This window comes from Anomaloglossus baeobatrachus, chromosome 4 (assembly GCF_048569485.1).
Source record: "Anomaloglossus baeobatrachus isolate aAnoBae1 chromosome 4, aAnoBae1.hap1, whole genome shotgun sequence".
Taxonomy (NCBI): domain Eukaryota; kingdom Metazoa; phylum Chordata; class Amphibia; order Anura; family Aromobatidae; genus Anomaloglossus; species Anomaloglossus baeobatrachus.
In genome coordinates this window covers 3,989,346-4,017,044 of record NC_134356.1, presented here as the reverse complement: position 1 = coordinate 4,017,044, position 27,699 = coordinate 3,989,346, and the positions used below count along the sequence as shown (strand labels likewise).

Sequence of the window (27,699 nt, the reverse complement as noted above, 5' to 3'; positions counted from 1 at the left end):
ACCTGAGCAATGCACGTGACTAGTGTCTCCATACAGGATGTGAGGAGTGTGTGCAGAAGAATGGACCAAACTCCATCTGAGCAATGCAGGCGACCAGTGTCTCCATACAGGATGTGAGGAGTGTGTGCAGGAGAATGAGCCAAAATCCACCTGAGAAATGCAGGTGACTAGTGTCTCCATACAGGATGTGAGGAGTGTGTGCGGAAGAATGGGCCAAAATCCACCTGAGCAATGCAGGTGACTAGTGTCTCCATACAGGATGTGAGGAGTGTGTGCGGAAGAATGGACCAAAATCCACCTGAGCAATGCAGGTGACTAGTGTCTCCATACAGGATGTGAGGAGTGTGTGCGGAAGAATGGGCCAAAATCCACCTGAGCAATGCAGGCGACTAGTGTCTCCATACAGGATGTGAGGAGTGTGTGCAGAAGAATGGGCCAAAATCCCCCTGAGCAATGCAGGCGACTAGTGTCTCCATACAGGATGTGAGGAGTGTGTGCGGAAGAATGGGCCAAAATCCACCTGAGCAATGCAGGTGACTAGTGTCTCCATACAGGATGTGAGGAGTGTGTGCAGAAGAATGGGCCAAAATCCACCTGAGCAATGCAGGTGACTAGTGTCTCCATACAGGATGTGAGGAGTGTGTGCGGAAGAATGGGCCAAAATCCACCTGAGCAATGCAGGCGACTAGTGTCTCCATACAGGATGTGAGGAGTGTGTGCGGAAGAATGGGCCAAAATCCACCTGAGCAATGCAGGCGACTAGTGTCTCCATACAGGATGTGAGGAGTGTGTGCAGAAGAATGGGCCAAAATCCACCTGAGCAATGCAGGTAACTAGTGTCTCCATACAGGATGTGAGGAGTGTGTGCGGAAGAATGGGCCAAAATCCACCTGAGCAATGCAGGTGACTAGTGTCTCCATACAGGATGTGAGGAGTGTGTGCGGAAGAATGGGCCAAAATCCACCTGAGCAATGCAGGTGACTAGTGTCTCCATACAGGATGTGAGGAGTGTCTGTGGAAGAATGGCCAAAATCCACCTGAGCAATGCAGGCGACTAGTGTCTCCATACAGGATGTGAGGAGTGTGTGCGGAAGAATGGGCCAAAATCCACCTGAGCAATGCAGGTGACTAGTGTCTCCATACAGGATGTGAGGAGTGTGTGCGGAAGAATGGACCAAACTCCACCTGAGCAATGCAGGTGACTAGTGTCTCCATACAGGATGTGAGGAGTGTGTGTGGAAGAATGGACCAAAATCCACCTGAGCAATGCAGGTGACTAGTGTCTCCATACAGGATGTGAGGAGTGTGTGCGGAAGAATGGGCCAAAATCCACCTGAGCAATGCAGATGACTAGTGTCTCCATACAGGATGTGAGGAGTGTGTGCGGAAGAATGGCCAAAATCCACCTGAGCAATGCAGGTGACTAGTGTCTCCATACAGGATGTGAGGAGTGTGTGCGGAAGAATGGACCAAAATCCACCTGTGCAATGCAGGGACTAGTGTCTCCATACAGGATGTGAGGAGTGTGTGCGGAAGAATGGCCAAAATCCACCTGAGCAATGCAGGTGACTAGTGTCTCCATACAGGATGTGAGGAGTGTGTGCGGAAGAATGGGCCAAAATCCACCTGAGCAATGCAGGTGACTAGTGTCTCCATACAGGATGTGAGGAGTGTGTGCAGAAGAATGGACCAAAATCCACCTGAGCAATGCAGGCGACTAGTGTCTCCATACAGGATGTGAGGAGTGTGTGCGGAAGAATGGGCCAAAATCCACCTGAGCAATGCAGGGACTAGTGTCTCCATACAGGATGTGAGGAGTGTGTGCGGAAGAATGGGCCAAAATCCACCTGAGCAATGCAGGGACTAGTGTCTCCATACAGGATGTGAGGAGTGTGTGCGGAAGAATGGACCAAAATCCCCCTGAGCAATGCAGGCGACTAGTGTCTCCATACAGGATGTGAGGAGTGTGTGCGGAAGAATGGGCCAAAATCCACCTGAGCAATGCAGGCGACTAGTGTCTCCATACAGGATGTGAGGAGTGTGTGCGGAAGAATGGACCAAAATCCACCTGAGCAATGCAGACAACTAGTGTCTCCATACAGGATGTGAGGAGTGTGTGCAGAAGAATGGGCCAAAATCCACCTGAGCAATGCAGGCGACTAGTGTCTCCATACAGGATGTGAGGAGTGTGTGCAGAAGAATGGGCCAAAATCCACCTGAGCAATGCAGGTGACTAGTGTCTCCATACAGGATGTGAGGAGTGTGTGCGGAAGAATGGGCCAAAATCCACCTGAGCAATGCAGGTGACTAGTGTCTCCATACAGGATGTGAGGAGTGTGTGCGGAAGAATGGGCCAAAATCCACCTGAGCAATGCAGGCGACTAGTGTCTCCATACAGGATGTGAGGAGTGTGTGCGGAAGAATGGGCCAAAATCCACCTGAGCAATGCAGGTGACTAGAGTCTCCATACAGGATGTGAGGAGTGTGTGCGGAAGAATGGACCAAAATCCCCCTGAGCAATGCAGGCGACTAGTGTCTCCATACAGGATGTGAGGAGTGTGTGCGGAAGAATGGGCCAAAATCCACCTGAGCAATGCAGGCGACTAGTGTCTCCATACAGGATGTGAGGAGTGTGTGCGGAAGAATGGGCCAAAATCCACCTGAGCAATGCAGGTGACTAGTGTCTCCATACAGGATGTGAGGAGTGTGTGCGGAAGAATGGGCCAAAATCCACCTGAGCAATGCAGGGACTAGTGTCTCCATACAGGGTGTGAGGAGTGTGTGTGGAAGAATGGACCAAAATCCACCTGAGCAATGCAGGTGACTAGTGTCTCCATACAGGATGTGAGGAGTGTGTGCGGAAGAATGGGCCAAAATCCACCTGAGCAATGCAGGGACTAGTGTCTCCATACAGGATGTGAGGAGTGTGTGCGGAAGAATGGACCAAAATCCCCCTGAGCAATGCAGGCGACTAGTGTCTCCATACAGGATGTGAGGAGTGTGTGCGGAAGAATGGACCAAAATCCACCTGAGCAATGCAGGTGACTAGTGTCTCCATACAGGATGTGAGGAGTGTGTGCGGAAGAATGGACCAAAATCCACCTGAGCAATGCAGGTGACTAGTGTCTCCATACAGGATGTGAGGAGTGTGTGCGGAAGAATGGGCCAAAATCCACCTGAGTAATGCAGGCGACTAGTGTCTCCATACAGGATGTGAGGAGTGTGTGCAGAAGAATGGGCCAAAATCCACCTGAGCAATGCAGGTGACTAGTGTCTCCATACAGGATGTGAGGAGTGTGTGCAGAAGAATGGGCCAAAATCCACCTGAGCAATGCAGGTGACTAGTGTCTCCATACAGGGTGTGAGGAGTGTGTGTGGAAGAATGGACAAAATCCACCTGAGCAATGCAGGTGACTAGTGTCTCCATACAGGATGTGAGGAGTGTGTGCGGAAGAATGGGCCAAAATCCACCTGAGCAATGCAGGGACTAGTGTCTCCATACAGGGTGTGAGGAGTGTGTGTGGAAGAATGGACCAAAATCCACCTGAGCAATGCAGGTGACTAGTGTCTCCATACAGGATGTGAGGAGTGTGTGCGGAAGAATGGGCCAAAATCCACCTGAGCAATGCAGGGACTAGTGTCTCCATACAGGATGTGAGGAGTGTGTGCGGAAGAATGGACCAAAATCCCCCTGAGCAATGCAGGTGACTAGTGTCTCCATACAGGATGTGAGGAGTGTGTGCAGAAGAATGGCCCAAAATCCACCTGAGCAATGCAGGCGACTAGTGTCTCCATACAGGATGTGAGGAGTGTGTGCAGAAGAATGGGCCAAAATCCACCTGAGCAATGCAGGCGACTAGTGTCTCCATACAGGATGTGAGGAGTGTGTGCAGAAGAATGGGCCAAAATCCATCTGAGCAATGCAGGTGACTAGTGTCTCCATACAGGATGTGAGGAGTGTGTGCGGAAGAATGGGCCAAAATCCACCTGAGCAATGCAGGCGACTAGTGTCTCCATACAGGATGTGAGGAGTGTGTGCGGAAGAATGGGCCAAAATCCACCTGAGCAATGCAGGCGACTAGTGTCTCCATACAGGATGTGAGGAGTGTGTGCGGAAGAATGGGCCAAAATCCACCTGAGCAATGCAGGTGACCAGTGTCTCCATACAGAATGTGAGGAGTGTGTGCGGAAGAATGGGCCAAAATCCACCTGAGCAATGCAGGGGACTAGTGTCTCCATACAGGATGTGAGGAGTGTGTGCGGAAGAATGGGCCAAAATCCACCTGAGCAATGCAGGTGACTAGTGTCTCCATACAGGATGTGAGGAGTGTGTGCGGAAGAATGGGCCAAAATCCACCTGAGCAATGCAGGCGACTAGTGTCTCCATACAGGATGTGAGGAGTGTGTGTGGAAGAATGGACAAAATCCACCTGAGCAATGCAGGGGACTAGTGTCTCCATACAGGATGTGAGGAGTGTGTGCGGAAGAATGGCCCAAACTCCACCTGAGCAATGCAGGTGACTAGTGTCTCCATACAGGATGTGAGGAGTGTGTGCAGAAGAATGGCCAAAATCCACCTGAGCAATGCAGGTGACTAGTGTCTCCATACAGGATGTGAGGAGTGTGTGTGCGGAAGAATGGGCCAAAATCCACCTGAGCAATGCAGGTGACCAGTGTCTCCATACAGGATGTGAGGAGTGTGTGTGGAAGAATGGACAAAATCCACCTGAGCAATGCAGGGGACTAGTGTCTCCATACAGGATGTGAGGAGTGTGTGCAGAAGAATGGCCAAAATCCACCTGAGCAATGCAGGCGACTAGTGTCTCCATACAGGATGTGAGGAGTGTGTGCGGAAGAATGGGCCAAAATCCACCTGAGCAATGCAGGCGACTAGTGTCTCCATACAGGATGTGAGGAGTGTGTGCAGAAGAATGGGCCAAAATCCACCTGAGCAATGCAGGTGACTAGTGTCTCCATACAGGATGTGAGGAGTGTGTGCGGAAGAATGGACCAAAATCCACCTGAGCAATGCAGGTGACTAGTGTCTCCATACAGGATGTGAGGAGTGTGTGCGGAAGAATGGGCCAAAATCCACCTGAGCAATGCAGGTGACTGGTGTCTCCATACAGGATGTGAGGAGTGTGTGCAGAAGAATGGCCCAAAATCCACCTGAGCAATGCAGGCGACTAGTGTCTCCATACAGGATGTGAGGAGTGTGCGCAGAAGAATGGGCCAAAATCCACCTGAGCAATGCAGGCGACTAGTGTCTCCATACAGGATGTGAGGAGTGTGTGCAGAAGAATGGCCCAAAATCCACCTGAGCAATGCAGGCGACTAGTGTCTCCATACAGGATGTGAGGAGTGTGTGCAGAAGAATGGGCCAAAATCCACCTGAGCAATGCAGGCGACTAGTGTCTCCATACAGGATGTGAGGAGTGTGTGCAGAAGAATGGGCCAAAATCCATCTGAGCAATGCAGGTGACTAGTGTCTCCATACAGGATGTGAGGAGTGTGTGCGGAAGAATGGGCCAAAATCCACCTGAGCAATGCAGGCGACTAGTGTCTCCATACAGGATGTGAGGAGTGTGTGCGGAAGAATGGGCCAAAATCCACCTGAGCAATGCAGGTGACTAGTGTCTCCATACAGGATGTGAGGAGTGTGTGCGGAAGAATGGGCCAAAATCCCCCTGAGCAATGCAGGTGACTAGTGTCTCCATACAGGATGTGAGGAGTGTGTGCGGAAGAATGGACCAAAATCCACCTGAGCAATGCAGGCGACTAGTGCCTCCATACAGGATGTGAGGAGTGTGTGCGGAAGAATGGGCCAAAATCCACCTGAGCAATGCAGGTGACTAGTGTCTCCATACAGGATGTGAGGAGTGTGTGCGGAAGAATGGACCAAAATCCACCTGAGCAATGCAGGTGACCAGTGTCTCCATACAGGATGTGAGGAGTGTGTGCGGAAGAATGGGCCAAAATCCACCTGAGCAATGCAGGTGACTAGTGTCTCCATACAGGATGTGAGGAGTGTGTGCGGAAGAATGGCCAAAATCCACCTGAGCAATGCAGGCGACTAGTGTCTCCATACAGGATGTGAGGAGTGTGTGTGGAAGAATGGGCCAAAATCCACCTGAGCAATGCAGGCGACTAGTGTCTCCATACAGGATGGGAGGAGTGTGTGCGGAAGAATGGGCCAAAATCCACCTGAGCAATGCAGGTGACTAGTGTCTCCATACAGGATGTGAGGAGTGTGCGGAGGAAGAATGGGCCAAAATCCACCTGAGCAATGCAGGCGACTAGTGTCTCCATACAGGATGTGAGGAGTGTGTGTGCGGAAGAATGGGCCAAAATCCACCTGAGCAATGCAGGCGACTAGTGTCTCCATACAGGATGTGAGGAGTGTGTGTGCGGAAGAATGGGCCAAAATCCACCTGAGCAATGCAGGCGACTAGTGTCTCCATACAGGATGTGAGGAGTGTGTGTGCGGAAGAATGGGCCAAAATCCACCTGAGCAATGCAGGGACTAGTGTCTCCATACAGGATGTGAGGAGTGTGTGCGGAAGAATGGGCCAAAATCCACCTGAGCAATGCAGGCGACTAGTGTCTCCATACAGGATGTGAGGAGTGTGTGCGGAAGAATGGCCAAAATCCACCTGAGCAATGCAGGCGACTAGTGTCTCCATACAGGATGTGAGGAGTGTGTGCAGAAGAATGGGCCAAAATCCACCTGAGCAATGCAGGCGACCAGTGTCTCCATACAGGATGTGAGGAGTGTGTGCGGAAGAATGGGCCAAAATCCACCTGAGCAATGCAGGCGACTAGTGTCTCCATACAGGATGTGAGGAGTGTGTGCGGAAGAATGGGCCAAAATCCACCTGAACAATGCAGGCGACTAGTGTCTCCATACAGGATGTGAGGAGTGTGTGCGGAAGAATGGGCCAAAATCCACCTGAGCAATGCAGACGACTAGTGTCTCCATACAGGATGTGAGGAGTGTGTGCGGAAGAATGGACCAAAATCCACCTGAGCAATGCAGGTGACTAGTGTCTCAGTACAGGATGTGAGGAGTGTGTGCGGAAGAATGGACCAAAATCCACCTGAGCAATGCAGGCGACTAGTGTCTCCATACAGGATGTGAGGAGTGTGTGCGGAAGAATGGGCCAAAATCCACCTGAGCAATGCAGGGACTAGTGTCTCCATACAGGATGTGAGGAGTGTGTGTGCGGAAGAATGGGCCAAAATCCACCTGAGCAATGCAGGCGACTAGTGTCTCCATACAGGATGTGAGGAGTGTGTGCAGAAGAATGGGCCAAAATCCACCTGAGCAATGCAGGTGACCAGTGTCTCCATACAGGATGTGAGGAGTGTGTGCAGAAGAATGGGCCAAAATCCACCTGAGCAATGCAGGTGACTAGTGTCTCCATACAGGATGTGAGGAGTGTGTGCAGAAGAATGAGCCAAAATCCACCTGAGCAATGCAGGCGACTAGTGTCTCCATACAGGATGTGAGGAGTGTGTGCAGAAGAATGGACAAAATCACACCTGAGCAATGCAGGTGACTAGTGTCTCCATACAGGATGTGAGGAGTGTGTGCGGAAGAATGGGCCAAAATCCACCTGAGCAATGCAGGCGACTAGTGTCTCCATACAGGATGTGAGGAGTGTATGTGTGGAAGATTGGGCCAAAATCCACCTGAGCAATGCAGGTGACTAGTGTCTCCATACAGGATGTGAGGAGTGTGTGGAAGAATGGACCAAAATCCACCTGAGCAATGCAGGTGACTAGTGTCTCCATACAGGATGTGAGGAGTGTGTGCAGAAGAATGGGCCAAAATCTACCTGAGCAATGCAGGCGACTAGTGTCTCCATACAGGATGTGAGGAGTGTGTGCAGAAGAATGGGCCAAAATCCACCTGAGCAATGCAGGCGACTAGTGTTTCCATACAGGATGTGAGGAGTGTGTGCAGAAGAATGGGCCAAAATCCACCTGAGCAATGCAGGTGACTAGTGTCTCCATACAGGATGTGAGGAGTGTGTGCAGAAGAATGGGCCAAAATCCACCTGAGCAATGCAGGCGACTAGTGTCTCCATACAGGATGTGAGGAGTGTGTGCAGAAGAATGGGCCAAAATCCACCTGAGCAATGCAGGCGACTAGTGTCTCCATACAGGATGTGAGGAGTGTATGTGTGGAAGATTGGGCCAAAATCCACCTGAGCAATGCAGGTGACTAGTGTCTCCATACAGGACGTGAGGAGTGTGTGCGGAAGAATGGACCAAAATCCACCTGAGCAATGCAGGCGACTAGTTTCTCCATACAGGATGTGAGGAGTGTGTGCAGAAGAATGGGCCAAAATCCACCTGAGCAATGCAGGCGACTAGTGTCTCCATACAGGATGTGAGGAGTGTGTGCAGAAGAATGGGCCAAAATCCACCTGAGCAATGCAGGTGACTAGTGTCTCCAAACAGGATGTGAGGAGTGTGTGCGGAAGAATGGGCCAAAATCCACCTGAGCAATGCAGGTGACTAGTGTCTCCATACAGGATGTGAGGAGTGTGTGTGCGGAAGAATGGGCCAAAATCCACCTGAGCAATGCAGGCGACTAGTGTCTCCATACAGGATGTGAGGAGTGTGTGCAGAAGAATGGACCAAAATCCACCTGAGCAATGCAGGTGACTAGTGTCTCCATACAGGATGTGAGGAGTGTGTGCAGAAGAATGGACCAAAATCCACCTGAGCAATGCAGGCGACTAGTGTCTCCATACAGGATGTGAGGAGTGTGTGCAGAAGAATGGACCAAAATCCACCTGAGCAATGCAGGCGACTAGTGTCTCCATACAGGATGTGAGGAGTGTATGTGTGGAAGATTGGGCCAAAATCCACCTGAGCAATGCAGGCGACTAGTGTCTCCATACAGGATGTGAGGAGTGTGTGTGTGGAAGATTGGACCAAAATCCACCTGAGCAATGCAGGCGACTAGTGTCTCCATACAGGATGTGAGGAGTGTGTGCGGAAGAATGGACCAAAATCCACCTGAGCAATGCAGGTGACTAGTGTCTCCATACAGGATGTGAGGAGTGTATGTGTGGAAGATTGGGCCAAAATCCACGTTAGCAATGCAGGCGACTAGTGTCTCCATACAGGATGTGAGGAGTGTGTGTGTGGAAGATTGGACCAAAATCCACCTGAGCAATGCAGGTGACTAGTGTCTCCATACAGGATGTGAGGAGTGTGTGCAGAAGAATGGGCCAAAATCTACCTGAGCAATGCAGGCGACTAGTGTCTCCATACAGGATGTGAGGAGTGTGTGCAGAAGAATGGGCCAAAACCCACCTGAGCAATGCAGGTGACTAGTGTCTCCATACAGGATGTGAGGAGTGTGTGCAGAAGAATGGGCCAAAATCCACCTGAGCAATGCAGGTGACTAGTGTCTCCATACAGGATGTGAGGAGTGTGTACAGAAGAATGGGCCAAAATCCACCGGAGCAATGCAGGCGACTAGTTTCTCCATACAGGATGTGAGGAGTGTGTGCAGAAGAATGGGCCAAAATCCACCTGAGCAATGCAGGTGACCAGTGTCTCCATACAGGATGTGAGGAGTGTGTGCAGAAGAATGGGCCAAAATCCACCTGAGCAATGCAGGTGACTAGTGTCTCCATACAGGATGTGAGGAGTGTGTGCGGAAGAATGGACCAAAATCCACCTGAGCAATGCAGGCGACTAGTGTCTCCATACAGGATGTGAGGAGTGTGTGCAGAAGAATGGGCCAAAATCCACCTGAGCAATGCAGGTGACTAGTGTCTCCATACAGGATGTGAGGAGTGTGTGTGTGGAAGAATGGGCCAAAATCCACCTGAGCAATGCAGGTGACTAGTGTCTCCATACAGTATGTGAGGAGTGTGTGTGGAAGAATGGGCCAAAATCCACCTGAGCAATGCAGGCGACTAGTGTCTCCATACAGGATGTGAGGAGTGTATGTGTGGAAGATTGGGCCAAAATCCACCTGAGCAATGCAGGCGACTAGTGTCTCCATACAGGATGTGAGGAGTGTGTGCGGAAGAATGGGCCAAAATCCACCTGAGCAATGCAGGCGACTAGTGTCTCCATACAGGATGTGAGGAGTGTGTGTGGAAGATTGGACCAAAATCCACCTGAGCAATGCAGGTGACTAGTGTCTCCATACAGGATGTGAGGAGTGTGTGTGGAAGAATGGGCCAAAATCCACCTGAGCAATGCAGGCGACTAGTGTCTCCATACAGGATGTGAGGAGTGTATGTGTGGAAGATTGGGCCAAAATCCACCTGAGCAATGCAGGCGACTAGTGTCTCCATACAGGATGTGAGGAGTGTGTGCGGAAGAATGGACCAAAATCCACCTGAGCAATGCAGGTGACTAGTGTCTCCATACAGGATGTGAGGAGTGTGTGCGGAAGAATGGGCCAAAATCCACCTGAGCAATGCAGGTGACTAGTGTCTCCATACAGGATGTGAGGAGTGTGTGCGGAAGAATGGGCCAAAATCCACCTGAGCAATGCAGGTGACTAGTGTCTCCATACAGGATGTGAGGAGTGTGTGCGGAAGAATGGGCCAAAATCCACCTGAGCAATGCAGGTGACTAGTGTCTCCATACAGGATGTGAGGAGTGTGTGTGCAGAAGAATGGACCAAAATCCACCTGAGCAATGCAGGCGACTAGTGTCTCCATACAGGATGTGAGGAGTGTGTGCAGAAGAATGGGCCAAAATCCACCTGAGCAATGCAGGCGACTAGTGTCTCCATACAGGATGTGAGGAGTGTGTGCGGAAGACTGGGCCAAAATCCACCTGAGCAATGCAGGTGACTAGTGTCTCCATACAGGATGTGAGGAGTGTGTGCAGAAGAATGGGCCAAAATCCACCTGAGCAATGCAGGCGACTAGTGTCTCCATACAGGATGTGAGGAGTGTGTGCGGAAGACTGGGCCAAAATCCACCTGATCAATGCAGGCGACTAGTGTCTCAATACAAGATGTGAGGAGTGTGTGCAGAAGAATGGACAAAATCAACCTGAGCAATGCAGGTGACTAGTGTCTCCATACAGGATGTGAGGAGTGTGTGCGGAAGAATGGGCCAAAATCCACCTGAGCAATGCAGGCGACTAGTGTCTCCATACAGGATGTGAGGAGTGTGTGTGGAAGAGTGGCCAAAATCCACCTGAGCAATGCAGGTGACTAGTGTCTCCATACAGGATGTGAGGAGTGTGTGCGGAAGAATGGGCCAAAATCCACCTGAGCAATGCAGGCGACTAGTGTCTCCATACAGGATGTGAGGAGTGTGTGTGGAAGAGTGGCCAAAATCCACCTGAGCAATGCAGGTGACTAGTGTCTCCATACAGGATGTGAGGAGTGTGTGCGGAAGAATGGGCCAAAATCCACCTGAGCAATGCAGGGACTAGTGTCTCCATACAGGATGTGAGGAGTGTGTGCGGAAGAATGAGCCAAAATCCACCTGATCAATGCAGGCGACTAGTGTCTCAATACAAGATGTGAGGAGTGTGTGCAGAAGAATGGACAAAATCAACCTGAGCAATGCAGGTGACTAGTGTCTCCATACAGGATGTGAGGAGTGTGTGCGGAAGAATGGACCAAAATCCACCTGAGCAATGCAGGTGACTAGTGTCTCCATACAGGATGTGAGGAGTGTGTGTGGAAGAGTGGCCAAAATCCACCTGAGCAATGCAGGTGACTAGTGTCTCCATACAGGATGTGAGGAGTGTGTGCAGAAGAATGGGCCAAAATCCACCTGAGCAATGCAGGTGACTAGTGTCTCCATACAGGATGTGAGGAGTGTGTGCGGAAGAATGGGCCAAAATCCACCTGAGCAATGCAGGCGACTAGTGTCTCCATACAGGATGTGAGGAGTGTGTGCAGAAGAATGGGCCAAAATCCACCTGAGCAATGCAGGTGACTAGTGTCTCCATACAGGATGTGAGGAGTGTGTGCGGAAGAATGGACCAAATCCACCTGAGCAATGCAGGCAACTAGTGTCTCCATACAGGATGTGAGGAGTGTGTGTGGAAGAATGGGCCAAATCCACCTGAGCAATGCAGGCAACTAGTGTCTCCATACAGGATGTGAGGAGTGTGTGCGGAAGAATGGACCAAAATCCACCTGAGCAATGCAGGTGACTAGTGTCTCCATACAGGATGTGAGGAGTGTGTGCAGAAGAATGGACCAAAATCCACCTGAGCAATGCAGGTGACTAGTGTCTCCATACAGGATGTGAGGAGTGTGTGCAGAAGAATGGACCAAAATCCACCTGAGCAATGCAGGCGACCAGTGTCTCCATACAGGATGTGAGGAGTGTGTGCGGAAGAATGGGCCAAATCCACCTGAGCAATGCAGGCAACTAGTGTCTCCATACAGGATGTGAGGAGTGTGTGTGGAAGAGTGGCCAAAATTCACCTGAGCAATGCAGGCGACCAGTTTCTCCATACAGGATGTGAGGAGTGTGTGCGGAAGAATGGGCCAAAATCCACCTGAGCAATGCAGGCGACTAGTGTCTCCATACAGGATGTGAGGAGTGTGTGCGGAAGAATGGGCCAAAATCCACCTGAGCAATGCAGGCGACTAGTGTCTCCATACAGGATGTGAGGAGTGTGTGCAGAAGAATAGGCCAAAATCTACCTGAGCAATGCAGGTGACTAGTGTCTCCATACAGGATGTGAGGAGTGTGTGCGGAAGAATGGGCCAAACTCCACCTGAGCAATGCAGGTGACTAGTGTCTCCATACAGGATGTGAGGAGTGTGTGCGGAAGAATGGGCCAAAATCCACCTGAGCAATGCAGGTGACCAGTGTCTCCATACAAGATGTGAGGAGTGTGTGCAGAAGAATGGACCAAAATCCACCTGAGCAATGCAGGTGACTAGTGTCTCCATACAGGATGTGAGGAGTGTGTGCGGAAGAATGGGCCAAAATCCACCTGAGCAATGCAGGTGACTAGTGTCTCCATACACGATGTGAGGAGTGTGTGCGGAAGAATGGGCCAAAATCCACCTGAGCAATGCAGGCGACTAGTGTCTCCATACAGGATGTGAGGAGTGTGTGCGGAAGAATGGCCCAAAATCCACCTGAGCAATGCAGGCGACTAGTGTCTCCATACAGGATGTGAGGAGTGTGTGCGGAAGAATGGGCCAAAATCCACCTGAGCAATGCAGGTGACTAGTGTCTCCATACAGGATGTGAGGAGTGTGTGCAGAAGAATGGGCCAAAATCCACCTGAGCAATGCACGTGACTAGTGTCTCCATACAGGATGTGAGGAGTGTGTGCAGAAGAATGGACCAAACTCCATCTGAGCAATGCAGGCGACCAGTGTCTCCATACAGGATGTGAGGAGTGTGTGCAGGAGAATGAGCCAAAATCCACCTGAGAAATGCAGGTGACTAGTGTCTCCATACAGGATGTGAGGAGTGTGTGCGGAAGAATGGGCCAAAATCCACCTGAGCAATGCAGGTGACTAGTGTCTCCATACAGGATGTGAGGAGTGTGTGCGGAAGAATGGACCAAAATCCACCTGAGCAATGCAGGTGACTAGTGTCTCCATACAGGATGTGAGGAGTGTGTGCGGAAGAATGGGCCAAAATCCACCTGAGCAATGCAGGCGACTAGTGTCTCCATACAGGATGTGAGGAGTGTGTGCAGAAGAATGGGCCAAAATCCCCCTGAGCAATGCAGGCGACTAGTGTCTCCATACAGGATGTGAGGAGTGTGTGCGGAAGAATGGGCCAAAATCCACCTGAGCAATGCAGGTGACTAGTGTCTCCATACAGGATGTGAGGAGTGTGTGCAGAAGAATGGGCCAAAATCCACCTGAGCAATGCAGGTGACTAGTGTCTCCATACAGGATGTGAGGAGTGTGTGCGGAAGAATGGGCCAAAATCCACCTGAGCAATGCAGGCGACTAGTGTCTCCATACAGGATGTGAGGAGTGTGTGCGGAAGAATGGGCCAAAATCCACCTGAGCAATGCAGGCGACTAGTGTCTCCATACAGGATGTGAGGAGTGTGTGCAGAAGAATGGGCCAAAATCCACCTGAGCAATGCAGGTAACTAGTGTCTCCATACAGGATGTGAGGAGTGTGTGCGGAAGAATGGGCCAAAATCCACCTGAGCAATGCAGGTGACTAGTGTCTCCATACAGGATGTGAGGAGTGTGTGCGGAAGAATGGGCCAAAATCCACCTGAGCAATGCAGGTGACTAGTGTCTCCATACAGGATGTGAGGAGTGTCTGTGGAAGAATGGCCAAAATCCACCTGAGCAATGCAGGCGACTAGTGTCTCCATACAGGATGTGAGGAGTGTGTGCGGAAGAATGGGCCAAAATCCACCTGAGCAATGCAGGTGACTAGTGTCTCCATACAGGATGTGAGGAGTGTGTGCGGAAGAATGGACCAAAATCCACCTGAGCAATGCAGGTGACTAGTGTCTCCATACAGGATGTGAGGAGTGTGTGCGGAAGAATGGACCAAAATCCACCTGAGCAATGCAGGCGACTAGTGTCTCCATACAGGATGTGAGGAGTGTGTGTGGAAGAATGGACCAAAATCCACCTGAGCAATGCAGGTGACTAGTGTCTCCATACAGGATGTGAGGAGTGTGTGCGGAAGAATGGGCCAAAATCCACCTGAGCAATGCAGATGACTAGTGTCTCCATACAGGATGTGAGGAGTGTGTGCGGAAGAATGGCCAAAATCCACCTGAGCAATGCAGGTGACTAGTGTCTCCATACAGGATGTGAGGAGTGTGTGCGGAAGAATTAACCAAAATCCCCCTGAGCAATGCAGGCGACTAGTGTCTCCATACAGGATGTGAGGAGTGTGTGCGGAAGAATGGGCCAAAATCCACCTGAGCAATGCAGGCGACTAGTGTCTCCATACAGGATGTGAGGAGTGTGTGCGGAAGAATGGACCAAAATCCACCTGAGCAATGCAGACAACTAGTGTCTCCATACAGGATGTGAGGAGTGTGTGCAGAAGAATGGGCCAAAATCCACCTGAGCAATGCAGGCGACTAGTGTCTCCATACAGGATGTGAGGAGTGTGTGCAGAAGAATGGGCCAAAATCCACCTGAGCAATGCAGGCGACTAGTGTCTCCATACAGGATGTGAGGAGTGTGTGCGGAAGAATGGGCCAAAATCCACCTGAGCAATGCAGGTGACTAGTGTCTCCATACAGGATGTGAGGAGTGTGTGCGGAAGAATGGACCAAAATCCCCCTGAGCAATGCAGGCGACTAGTGTCTCCATACAGGATGTGAGGAGTGTGTGCGGAAGAATGGGCCAAAATCCACCTGAGCAATGCAGGCGACTAGTGTCTCCATACAGGATGTGAGGAGTGTGTGCGGAAGAATGGGCCAAAATCCACCTGAGCAATGCAGGTGACTAGTGTCTCCATACAGGATGTGAGGAGTGTGTGCGGAAGAATGGGCCAAAATCCACCTGAGCAATGCAGGGACTAGTGTCTCCATACAGGGTGTGAGGAGTGTGTGTGGAAGAATGGACCAAAATCCACCTGAGCAATGCAGGTGACTAGTGTCTCCATACAGGATGTGAGGAGTGTGTGCGGAAGAATGGGCCAAAATCCACCTGAGCAATGCAGGGACTAGTGTCTCCATACAGGATGTGAGGAGTGTGTGCGGAAGAATGGACCAAAATCCCCCTGAGCAATGCAGGCGACTAGTGTCTCCATACAGGATGTGAGGAGTGTGTGCGGAAGAATGGACCAAAATCCACCTGAGCAATGCAGGTGACTAGTGTCTCCATACAGGATGTGAGGAGTGTGTGCGGAAGAATGGACCAAAATCCACCTGAGCAATGCAGGTGACTAGTGTCTCCATACAGGATGTGAGGAGTGTGTGCGGAAGAATGGGCCAAAATCCACCTGAGCAATGCAGGCGACTAGTGTCTCCATACAGGATGTGAGGAGTGTGTGCAGAAGAATGGGCCAAAATCCACCTGAGCAATGCAGGTGACTAGTGTCTCCATACAGGGTGTGAGGAGTGTGTGTGGAAGAATGGACCAAAATCCACCTGAGCAATGCAGGTGACTAGTGTCTCCATACAGGATGTGAGGAGTGTGTGCGGAAGAATGGGCCAAAATCCACCTGAGCAATGCAGGGACTAGTGTCTCCATACAGGGTGTGAGGAGTGTGTGTGGAAGAATGGACCAAAATCCACCTGAGCAATGCAGGTGACTAGTGTCTCCATACAGGATGTGAGGAGTGTGTGCGGAAGAATGGGCCAAAATCCACCTGAGCAATGCAGGGACTAGTGTCTCCATACAGGATGTGAGGAGTGTGTGCGGAAGAATGGGCCAAAATCCACCTGAGCAATGCAGGTGACTAGTGTCTCCATACAGGATGTGAAGAGTGTGTGTGGAAGAATGGGCCAAAATCCACCTGAGCAATGCAGGTGACTAGTGTCTCCATACAGGATGTGAGGAGTGTGTGCGGAAGAATGGACCAAAATCCCCCTGAGCAATGCAGGTGACTAGTGTCTCCATACAGGATGTGAGGAGTGTGTGCGGAAGAATGGGCCAAAATCCCCCTGAGCAATGCAGGCGACTAGTGTCTCCATACAGGATGTGAGGAGTGTGTGCAGAAGAATGGGCCAAAATCCACCTGAGCAATGCAGGTGACTAGTGTCTCCATACAGGATGTGAGGAGTGTGTGCGGAAGAATGGCCAAAATCCACCTGAGCAATGCAGGCGACTAGTGTCTCCATACAGGATGTGAGGAGTGTGTGTGCGGAAGAATGGGCCAAAATCCACCTGAGCAATGCAGGTGACTAGTGTCTCCATACAGGATGTGAGGAGTGTGTGCGGAAGAATGGGCCAAAATCCACCTGAGCAATGCAGGCGACTAGTGTCTCCATACAGGATGTGAGGAGTGTGTGCGGAAGAATGGGCCAAAATCCACCTGAGCAATGCAGGTGACCAGTGTCTCCATACAGAATGTGAGGAGTGTGTGCGGAAGAATGGGCCAAAATCCACCTGAGCAATGCAGGGGACTAGTGTCTCCATACAGGATGTGAGGAGTGTGTGCGGAAGAATGGGCCAAAATCCACCTGAGCAATGCAGGTGACTAGTGTCTCCATACAGGATGTGAGGAGTGTGTGCGGAAGAATGGGCCAAAATCCACCTGAGCAATGCAGGCGACTAGTGTCTCCATACAGGATGTGAGGAGTGTGTGTGGAAGAATGGACAAAATCCACCTGAGCAATGCAGGGGACTAGTGTCTCCATACAGGATGTGAGGAGTGTGTGCGGAAGAATGGCCCAAACTCCACCTGAGCAATGCAGGTGACTAGTGTCTCCATACAGGATGTGAGGAGTGTGTGCAGAAGAATGGCCAAAATCCACCTGAGCAATGCAGGTGACTAGTGTCTCCATACAGGATGTGAGGAGTGTGTGCGGAAGAATGGGCCAAAATCCCCCTGAGCAATGCAGGTGACTAGTGTCTCCATACAGGATGTGAGGAGTGTGTGCGGAAGAATGGGCCAAAATCCACCTGAGCAATGCAGGCGACTAGTGTCTCCATACAGGATGTGAGGAGTGTGTGCGGAAGAATGGCCAAAATCCACCTGAGCAATGCAGGTGACTAGTGTCTCCATACAGGATGTGAGGAGTGTGTGCGGAAGAATGGGCCAAAATCCACCTGAGCAATGCAGGTGACTAGTGTCTCCATACAGGATGTGAGGAGTGTGCGCAGAAGAATGGGCCAAAATCCACCTGAGCAATGCAGGCGACTAGTGTCTCCATACAGGATGTGAGGAGTGTGTGCAGAAGAATGGCCCAAAATCCACCTGAGCAATGCAGGCGACTAGTGTCTCCATACAGGATGTGAGGAGTGTGTGCAGAAGAATGGGCCAAAATCCACCTGAGCAATGCAGGTGACTAGTGTCTCCATACAGGATGTGAGGAGTGTGTGCAGAAGAATGGCCCAAAATCCACCTGAGCAATGCAGGCGACTAGTGTCTCCATACAGGATGTGAGGAGTGTGTGCAGAAGAATGGGCCAAAATCCACCTGAGCAATGCAGGCGACTAGTGTCTCCATACAGGATGTGAGGAGTGTGTGCAGAAGAATGGGCCAAAATCCACCTGAGCAATGCAGGTGACTAGTGTCTCCATACAGGATGTGAGGAGTGTGTGCGGAAGAATGGGCCAAAATCCACCTGAGCAATGCAGGCGACTAGTGTCTCCATACAGGATGTGAGGAGTGTGTGCGGAAGAATGGGCCAAAATACACCTGAACAATGCAGGTGACTAGTGTCTCCATACAGGATGTGAGGAGTGTGTGTGCGGAAGAATGGGCCAAAATCCACCTGAACAATGCGGGTGACTAGTGTCTCCATACAGGTTGTGAGGAGTGTGTGCAGAAGAATCAGCCAAACTCCACCTGAGCAATGCAGGTGACTGGTGTCTCCATACAGGATGTGAGGAGTGTGTGCAGAAGAATGGCCCAAAATCCACCTGAGCAATGCAGGCGACTAGTGTCTCCATACAGGATGTGAGGAGTGTGCGCAGAAGAATGGGCCAAAATCCACCTGAGCAATGCAGGCGACTAGTGTCTCCATACAGGATGTGAGGAGTGTGTGCAGAAGAATGGCCCAAAATCCACCTGAGCAATGCAGGCGACTAGTGTCTCCATACAGGATGTGAGGAGTGTGTGCAGAAGAATGGGCCAAAATCCACCTGAGCAATGCAGGTGACTAGTGTCTCCATACAGGATGTGAGGAGTGTGTGCAGAAGAATGGCCCAAAATCCACCTGAGCAATGCAGGCGACTAGTGTCTCCATACAGGATGTGAGGAGTGTGTGCAGAAGAATGGGCCAAAATCCACCTGAGCAATGCAGGCGACTAGTGTCTCCATACAGGATGTGAGGAGTGTGTGCGGAAGAATGGGCCAAAATCCACCTGAGCAATGCAGGCGACTAGTGTCTCCATACAGGATGTGAGGAGTGTGTGCGGAAGAATGGACCAAAATCCACCTGAGCAATGCAGGTGACTAGTGTCTCCATACAGGATGTGAGGAGTGTGTGCGGAAGAATGGACCAAAATCCACCTGAGCAATGCAGGTGACTAGTGTCTCCATACAGGATGTGAGGAGTGTGTGTGCGGAAGAATGGGCCAAAATCCACCTGAACAATGCGGGTGACTAGTGTCTCCATACAGGATGTGAGGAGTGTGTGCAGAAGAATGAGCCAAAATCCACCTGAGCAATGCAGGTGACTAGTGTCTCCATACAGGATGTGAGGAGTGTGTGCGGAAGAATGGACCAAAATCCACCTGAGCAATGCAGGTGACTAGTGTCTCCATACAGGATGTGAGGAGTGTGTGCGGAAGAATGGACCAAAATCCACCTGAGCAATGCAGGTGACTAGTGTCTCCATACAGGATGTGAGGAGTGTGTGCGGAAGAATGGACCAAAATCCACCTGAGCAATGCAGGTGACTAGTGTCTCCATACAGGATGTGAGGAGTGTGTGTGCGGAAGAATGGGCCAAAATCCACCTGAACAATGCGGGTGACTAGTGTCTCCATACAGGATGTGAGGAGTGTGTGCAGAAGAATGAGCCAAACTCCACCTGAGCAATGCAGGTGACTAGTGTCTACATACAGGATGTGAGGAGTGTGTGCGGAAGAATGGGCCAAAATCCACCTGAGCAATGCAGGTGACTAGTGTCTCCATACAGGATGTGAGGAGTGTGTGCGGAAGAATGGGCCAAAATCCACCTGAGCAATGCAGGTGACTAGTGTCTCCATACAGGATGTGAGGAGTGTGTGCGGAAGAATGGACCAAAATCCACCTGAGCAATGCAGGTGACTAGTGTCTCCATACAGGATGTGAGGAGTGTGTGCGGAAGAATGGACCAAAATCCACCTGAGCAATGCAGGCGACTAGTGTCTCCATACAGGATGTGAGGAGTGTGTGCGGAAGAATGGACCAAAATCCACCTGAGCAATGCAGGTGACTAGTGTCTCCATACAGGATGTGAGGAGTGTGTGCGGAAGAATGGGCCAAAATCCACCTGAGCAATGCAGGCGACCAGTGTCTCCATACAGGATGTGAGGAGTGTGTGTGGAAGAATGGGCCAAAATACACCTGAACAATGCAGGCGACTAGTGTCTCCATACAGGATGTGAGGAGTGTGTCCGGAAGAATGGGCCAAAATCCACCTGAGCAATGCAGGCGACTAGTGTCTCCATACAGGATGTGAGGAGTGTGTGCGGAAGAATGGACCAAAATCCACCTGAGCAATGCAGGTGACTAGTGTCTCCATACAGGATGTGAGGAGTGTGTGTGGAAGAATGGGCCAAAATACACCTGAACAATGCAGGCGACTAGTGTCTCCATACAGGATGTGAGGAGTGTGTGCGGAAGAATGGGCCAAAATCCACCTGAGCAATGCAGGTGACTAGTGTCTCCATACAGGATGTGAGGAGTGTGTGCGGAAGAATGGGCCAAAATCCACCTGAACAATGCAGGCGACTAGTGTCTCCATACAGGATGTGAGGAGTGTGTGCGGAAGAATGGACCAAAATCCACCTGAGCAATGCAGGCGACTAGTGTCTCCATACAGGATGTGAGGAGTGTGTGCGGAAGAATGGACCAAAATCCACCTGAGCAATGCAGGTGACTAGTGTCTCCATACAGGATGTGAGGAGTGTGTGCGGAAGAATGGGCCAAAATCCACCTGAGCAATGCAGGCGACCAGTGTCTCCATACAGGATGTGAGGAGTGTGTGCGGAAGAATGGGCCAAAATCCACCTGAACAATGCAGGCGACTAGTGTCTCCATACAGGATGTGAGGAGTGTGTGCGGAAGAATGGGCCAAAATCCACCTGAGCAATGCAGGCGACTAGTGTCTCCATACAGGATGTGAGGAGTGTGTGCGGAAGAATGGACCAAAATCCACCTGAGCAATGCAGGCGACTAGTGTCTCCATACAGGATGTGAGGAGTGTGTGCGGAAGAATGGGCCAAAATCCACCTGAGCAATGCAGGTGACTAGTGTCTCCATACAGGATGTGAGGAGTGTGTGCGGAAGAATGGGCCAAAATCCACCTGAGCAATGCAGGCGACTAGTGTCTCCATACAGGATGTGAGGAGTGTGTGCAGAAGAATGGGCCAAAATCCACCTGAGCAATGCAGGTGACTAGTGTCTCCATACAGGATGTGAGGAGTGTGTGCGGAAGAATGGGCCAAAATCCACCTGAACAATGCAGGTGACTAGTGTCTCCATACAGGATGTGAGGAGTGTGTGCAGAAGAATGGGCCAAAATCCACCTGAGCAATGCAGGCGACTAGTGTCTCCATACAGGATGTGAGGAGTGTGTGTGCGGAAGAATGGGCCAAAATCCACCTGAGCAATGCAGGCGACTAGTGTCTCCATACAGGATGTGAGGAGTGTGTGCGGAAGAATGGGCCAAAATCCACCTGAGCAATGCAGGCGACTAGTGTCTCCATACAGGATGTGAGGAGTGTGTGTGCGGAAGAATGGGCCAAAATCCACCTGAGCAATGCAGGTGACTAGTGTCTCCATACAGGATGTGAGGAGTGTGTGCAGAAGAATGGGCCAAAATCCACCTGAGCAATGCAGGTGACTAGTGTCTCCATACAGGATGTGAGGAGTGTGTGCGGAAGAATGGACCAAAATCCACCTGAGCAATGCAGGCGACTAGTGTCTCCATACAGGATGTGAGGAGTGTGTGCAGAAGAATGGGCCAAAATCCACCTGAGCAATGCAGGCGACTAGTGTCTCCATACAGGATGTGAGGAGTGTGTGTGGAAGAATGGACCAAAATCCACCTGAGCAATGCAGGGACTAGTGTCTCCATACAGGATGTGAGGAGTGTGTGCGGAGGAATGGGCAAAAATCCACCTGAGCAATGCAGGTGACTACTGTCTCCAAACAGGATGTGAGGAGTGTGTGCAGAAGAATGGCCCAAAATCCACCTGAGCAATGCAGGCGACTAGTGTCTCCATACAGGATGTGAGGAGTGTGTGCGGAAGAATGGGCCAAAATCCACCTGAGCAATGCAGGTGACTAGTGTCTCCATACAGGATGTGAGGAGTGTGTGCAGAAGAATGGGCCAAAATCCACCTGAGCAATGCAGGCGACTAGTGTCTCCATACAGGATGTGAGGAGTGTGTGCGGAAGAATGGGCCAAAATCCACCTGAGCAATGCAGGTGACTAGTGTCTCCATACAGGATGTGAGGAGTGTGTGCGGAAGAATGGGCCAAAATCCACCTGAGCAATGCAGGCGACTAGTGTCTCCATACAGGATGTGAGGAGTGTGTGCAGAAGAATGGGCCAAAATCCACCTGAGCAATGCAGGGACTAGTGTCTCCATACAGGATGTGAGGAGTGTGTGCAGAAGAATGGGCCAAAATCCACCTGAGCAATGCAGGCGACTAGTGTCTCCATACAGGATGTGAGGAGTGTGTGCGGAAGAATGGGCCAAAATCCACCTGAGCAATGCAGGTGACTAGTGTCTCCATACAGGATGTGAGGAGTGTGTGCGGAAGAATGGGCCAAAATCCACCTGAGCAATGCAGGCGACTAGTGTCTCCATACAGGATGTGAGGAGTGTGTGCAGAAGAATGGGCCAAAATCCACCTGAGCAATGCAGGGACTAGTGTCTCCATACAGGATGTGAGGAGTGTGTGCAGAAGAATGGGCCAAAATCCACCTGAGCAATGCAGGTGACTAGTGTCTCCATACAGGATGTGAGGAGTGTGTGCGGAAGAATGGACCAAAATCCACCTGAGCAATGCAGGCGACTAGTGTCTCCATACAGGATGTGAGGTGTGTGTGCAGAAGAATGGGCCAAAATCCACCTGAGCAATGCAGGCGACTAGTGTCTCCATACAGGATGTGAGGAGTGTGTGTGGAAGAATGGACCAAAATCCACCTGAGCAATGCAGGGACTAGTGTCTCCATACAGGATGTGAGGAGTGTGTGCGGAGGAATGGGCAAAAATCCACCTGAGCAATGCAGGTGACTACTGTCTCCAAACAGGATGTGAGGAGTGTGTGCAGAAGAATGGCCCAAAATCCACCTGAGCAATGCAGGCGACTAGTGTCTCCATACAGGATGTGAGGAGTGTGTGCGGAAGAATGGGCCAAAATCCACCTGAGCAATGCAGGTGACTAGTGTCTCCATACAGGATGTGAGGAGTGTGTGCAGAAGAATGGGCCAAAATCCACCTGAGCAATGCAGGCGACTAGTGTCTCCATACAGGATGTGAGGAGTGTGTGCGGAAGAATGGGCCAAAATCCACCTGAGCAATGCAGGTGACTAGTGTCTCCATACAGGATGTGAGGAGTGTGTGCGGAAGAATGGGCCAAAATCCACCTGAGCAATGCAGGCGACTAGTGTCTCCATACAGGATGTGAGGAGTGTGTGCAGAAGAATGGGCCAAAATCCACCTGAGCAATGCAGGGACTAGTGTCTCCATACAGGATGTGAGGAGTGTGTGCAGAAGAATGGGCCAAAATCCACCTGAGCAATGCAGGTGACTAGTGTCTCCATACAGGATGTGAGGAGTGTGTGCGGAAGAATGGCCCAAAATCCACCTGAGCAATGCAGGGACTAGTGTCTCCATACAGGATGTGAGGAGTGTGTGCAGAAGAATGGCCCAAAATCCCCCTGAGTAATGCAGGTGACTAGTGTCTCCATACAGGATGTGAGGAGTGTGTGCGGAAGAATGGACCAAAATCCACCTGAGCAATGCAGGTGACTAGTGTCTCCATACAGGATGTGAGGAGTGTGTGCGGAAGAATGGCCCAAAATCCACCTGAGCAATGCAGGCGACTAGTGTCTCCATACAGGATGTGAGGAGTGTGTGCGGAAGAATGGGCCAAAATCCACCTGAACAATGCAGGCGACTAGTGTCTCCATACAGGATGTGAGAAGTATGTGCGGAAGAATGGCCAAAATCCACCTGAGCAATGCAGGTGACTAGTGTCTCCATACAGGATGTGAGGAGTGTGTGCGGAAGAATGGGCCAAAATCCACCTGAACAATGCAGGCGACTAGTGTCTCCATACAGGATGTGAGAAGTATGTGCGGAAGAATGGCCAAAATCCACCTGAGCAATGCAGGTGACTAGTGTCTCCATACAGGGGGCGTCATTATAAAGTAGAATGTGCCATGTATTAGATACATGCCAGTGCCGTGTTCGATACTTTCTCATTATTACACGTCATTTATGGAGGTCTCCGGTGATTTCCCTGTGTGGATTGGATGGGTTGTTACTGACATCTATATGTATATATCTATTGCCGCGTTCATTGCTTCTTTCTGTATGCTGGGTATTGAGCTTTGTGACCGCTGATCCCTACCTTCCTATGCACAGGTACAAGGCTGTGACCGAGGCCTGCTCCCTGCAACCGGACATCGACCTTCTGCCTTTTGGGGATCAAACAGAAATAGGAGAAAGGGTAAAGTGACCCCGGATCATGTGACCCTGCAGAGTCTCTACCGCCTCTGCCCCCGCCCGTCACTGTGCCGCCATTATACCGCCATCATACATCCCACTATGCACATCCCCCAGGAGCCGGTGCTGATAAATGTCCGGCCTCCGGTCATGTAAATGTTTATCAGCCGATGTCACATTATTCAGTGAGTTCTCTGTGTGTCCTGAGATTTCACCCTCCATAAATACTGACGCCCCGGCTAAATGCACCCGCAATGTTTGCATTCCAACATCGCCGCGGGGTCATTAATTGTGGCGAAAAAATTGTTTGACTCCTTCTGAGAGACGATTGCATCAGTATCTCATCTCAGGGATGCAAAGACTTTTACACTGAAGCCTGATCCTATGGGTGCAGACACTTTTATTGACATCTAATTCTATGGGTGCAGTGACTTGTGCAGTGACGCATCATCCTGAGGTGCAGGGATTTGTGCAGTGATGATCCTTGATCCTGGGGGTGCATTGACTTTTGCAGTGGTGTCTGATTCTAGGATGCAGGGACTTGTGATGTGAGGTCTGATCCTGCGGTGCCAGGACTTGTGCAGTGAGGTATGATCCCGGGGTGTCAGGACTTGTGCAGTGAGGTCTGGTCCCGGGGTGTCAGAGCTTGTGCAGTGAGGTCTGATCCCGGGGTGTCAGGACTTGTGCAGTGAGGTATGATCCCGGGGTGTCAGGACTTGTGCAGTGAGGTATGATCCCGGAGTGTCAGGACTTGTGCAGTGAGGTCTGATCCCGGGGTGCCAGGACTTGTGCAGTGAGGTCTGATCCCGGGCTGCCAGGACTTGTGCAGTGAGGGCTGATCCCGGGGTGCCAGGACTTGTGCAGTGAGGGCTGATCCCGGGGTGCCAGGACTTGTGCAGTGAGGGCTGATCCCGGGGTGCCAGGACTTGTGCAGTGAGGGCTGATCCCGGGGTGCCAGGACTTGTGCAGTGAGGGCTGATCCCGGGGTGCCAGGATTTGTGCAGTGAGGGCTGATCCTAGGGTGCCAGGACTTGTGCAGTGAGGACTGATCCCGGGGTGCCAGGACTTGTGCAGTGAGGACTGATCCCGGGGTGCCAGGACTTGTGCAGTAAGGTCTGATCCCGGGATGCCAGGACTTGTGCAGTGAGGTATGATTCTGGGGTGCCAGGACTTGTGCAGTGAGGGCTGATCCCGGGGTGCCAGGATTTGTGCAGTGAGGGCTGATCCTAGGGTGTCAGGACTTGTGCAGTGAGGTCTGATCACGGGGTGCCAGGACTTGTGCAATGAGGACTGATCCCGGGGTGCCGGGACTTGTGCAGTGAGGGCTGATCCTAGGTTGCCAGGACTTGTGCACTGAGGTCTCCCCTCTTTATTGCAGGGGATCAATCTGAGCGGTGGTCAGCGGCAGAGGATCTGCGTGGCGCGGGCGTTGTACCAAAACACCAGCATCATATTCCTGGTAAGATGGGAAAGCTGGGTGACCTCCAGCATGGCCTCCTGCTCCTGGGAAAGCTGGGTGACCTCCAGCATGGCCTCCTGCTCCTGGGAAAGCTGGGTGACCTCCAGCATGGCCTCCTGCTCCTGGGAAAGCTGGGTGACCTCCAGCATCGCCTCCTGCTCTTGGGAAAGCTGGGTGACCTCCAGCATGGCCTCCTGCTCCTGGGAAAGCTGGGTGACCTCCAGCATGGCCTCCTGCTCCTGGGAAAGCTGGGTGACCTCCAGCATGGCCTCCTGCTCCTGGGAAAGCTGGGTGACCTCCAGCATGGCCTCCTGCTCCTGGGAAAGCTGGGTGACCTGCAGCATGGCCTCCTGCTCCTGGGAAAGCTGGGTGATCTCCAGCATGGCCTCCTGCTCCTGGGAAAGCTGGGTGACCTGCAGCATGGCCTCCTGCTCCTGGGAAAGCTGGGTGACCTGCAGCATGGCCTCCTGCTCCTGGGAAAGCTGGGTGACCTCCAGCATGGCCTCCTGCTCCTGGGAAAGCTGGGTGACCTCCAGCATGGCCCCCTGCTCCTGGGAAAGCTGGGTGACCTCCAGCATGGCCTCCTGCTCCTGGGAAAGCTGGGTGACCTGCAGCATGGCCTCCTGCTCCTGGGAAAGCTGGGTGACCTGCAGCATGGCCTCCTGCTCCTGGGAAAGCTGGGTGACCTGCAGCATGGCCTCCTGCTCCTGGGAAAGCTGGGTGACCTCCAGCATGGCCTCCTGCTCCTGGGAAAGCTGGGTGACCTGCAGCATGGCCTCCTGCTCCTGGGAAAGCTGGGTGACCTGCAGCATGGCCTCCTGCTCCTGGGAAAGCTGGGTGACCTGCAGCATGGCCTCCTGCTCCTGGGAAAGCTGGGTGACCTCCAGCATGGCCTCCTGCTCCTGGGAAAGCTGGGTGACCTGCAGCATGGCCTCCTGCTCCTGGGAAAGCTGGGTGACCTCCAGCATGGCCTCCTGCTCCTGGGAAAGCTGGGTGACCTCCAGCATGGCCTCCTGCTCCTGGGAAAGCTGGGTGACCTGCAGCATGGCCTCCTGCTCCTGGGAAAGCTGGGTGACCTCCAGCATAGCCCCCTGCTCCTGGGAAAGCTGGGTGACCTCCAGCATGGCCCCCTGCTCCTGGGAAAGCTGGGTGACCTCCAGCATGGCCCCCTGCTCCTGGGAAAGCTGGGTGACCTCCAGCATGGCCCCCTGCTCCTGGGAAAGCTGGGTGACCTCCAGCATGGCCCCCTGCTCCTGGGAAAGCTGGGTGACCTCCAGCATGGCCCCCTGCTCCTGGGAAAGCTGGGTGACCTCCAGCATGGCCACCATTCACTCAGCTGTGCCGCGCGCGGTGCTCGTCCTCCAGAGCTGAACTCCTGCGCTTCCTCCTAGGACGACCCGTTCTCGGCTCTGGACATTCATCTCAGCGACCACCTGATGCAGGAGGGGATCCTGAAATTCCTGCAGGAGGATAAGAGGACGGTGGTGCTGGTGACGCACAAGCTGCAGTACCTGACGCACGCCGACTGGGTAACGCCCCGCTGCACCGACACACTGTAACGAGTGCCGCTCTACACCGACCGACACACTGTAACGACCCCCGCTCTACACTGACAGTGTAACGAGCGCCGCTCTGCACCGACACACTGTAACGACCCTCGCTCTACACCAACACTGTAACGAGCGCCGCTCTGCACCGACACACTGTAACGACCCCCGCTCTATACTGACACAGTGTAACGAGCGCCGCTCTGCACCGACACACTGTAAC

General features: G+C 52.0%; 1 protein-coding gene across 1 annotated transcript in view; it reads left to right on the top strand.

Moving 5' to 3' along the window:
- ABCC9 (ATP binding cassette subfamily C member 9) overlaps positions 1-27,699 on the top strand; it is a 132,811-nt gene that overhangs the window by 63,629 nt on the left and 41,483 nt on the right. Inside the window, exons 4-6 of the mRNA XM_075342467.1 lie at positions 24,390-24,474; positions 25,849-25,929; positions 27,321-27,458. Of these exons, the coding sequence (XP_075198582.1) occupies positions 24,390-24,474; positions 25,849-25,929; positions 27,321-27,458 (304 nt within the window). The remainder of the gene's footprint in view (positions 1-24,389; positions 24,475-25,848; positions 25,930-27,320; positions 27,459-27,699) is intronic.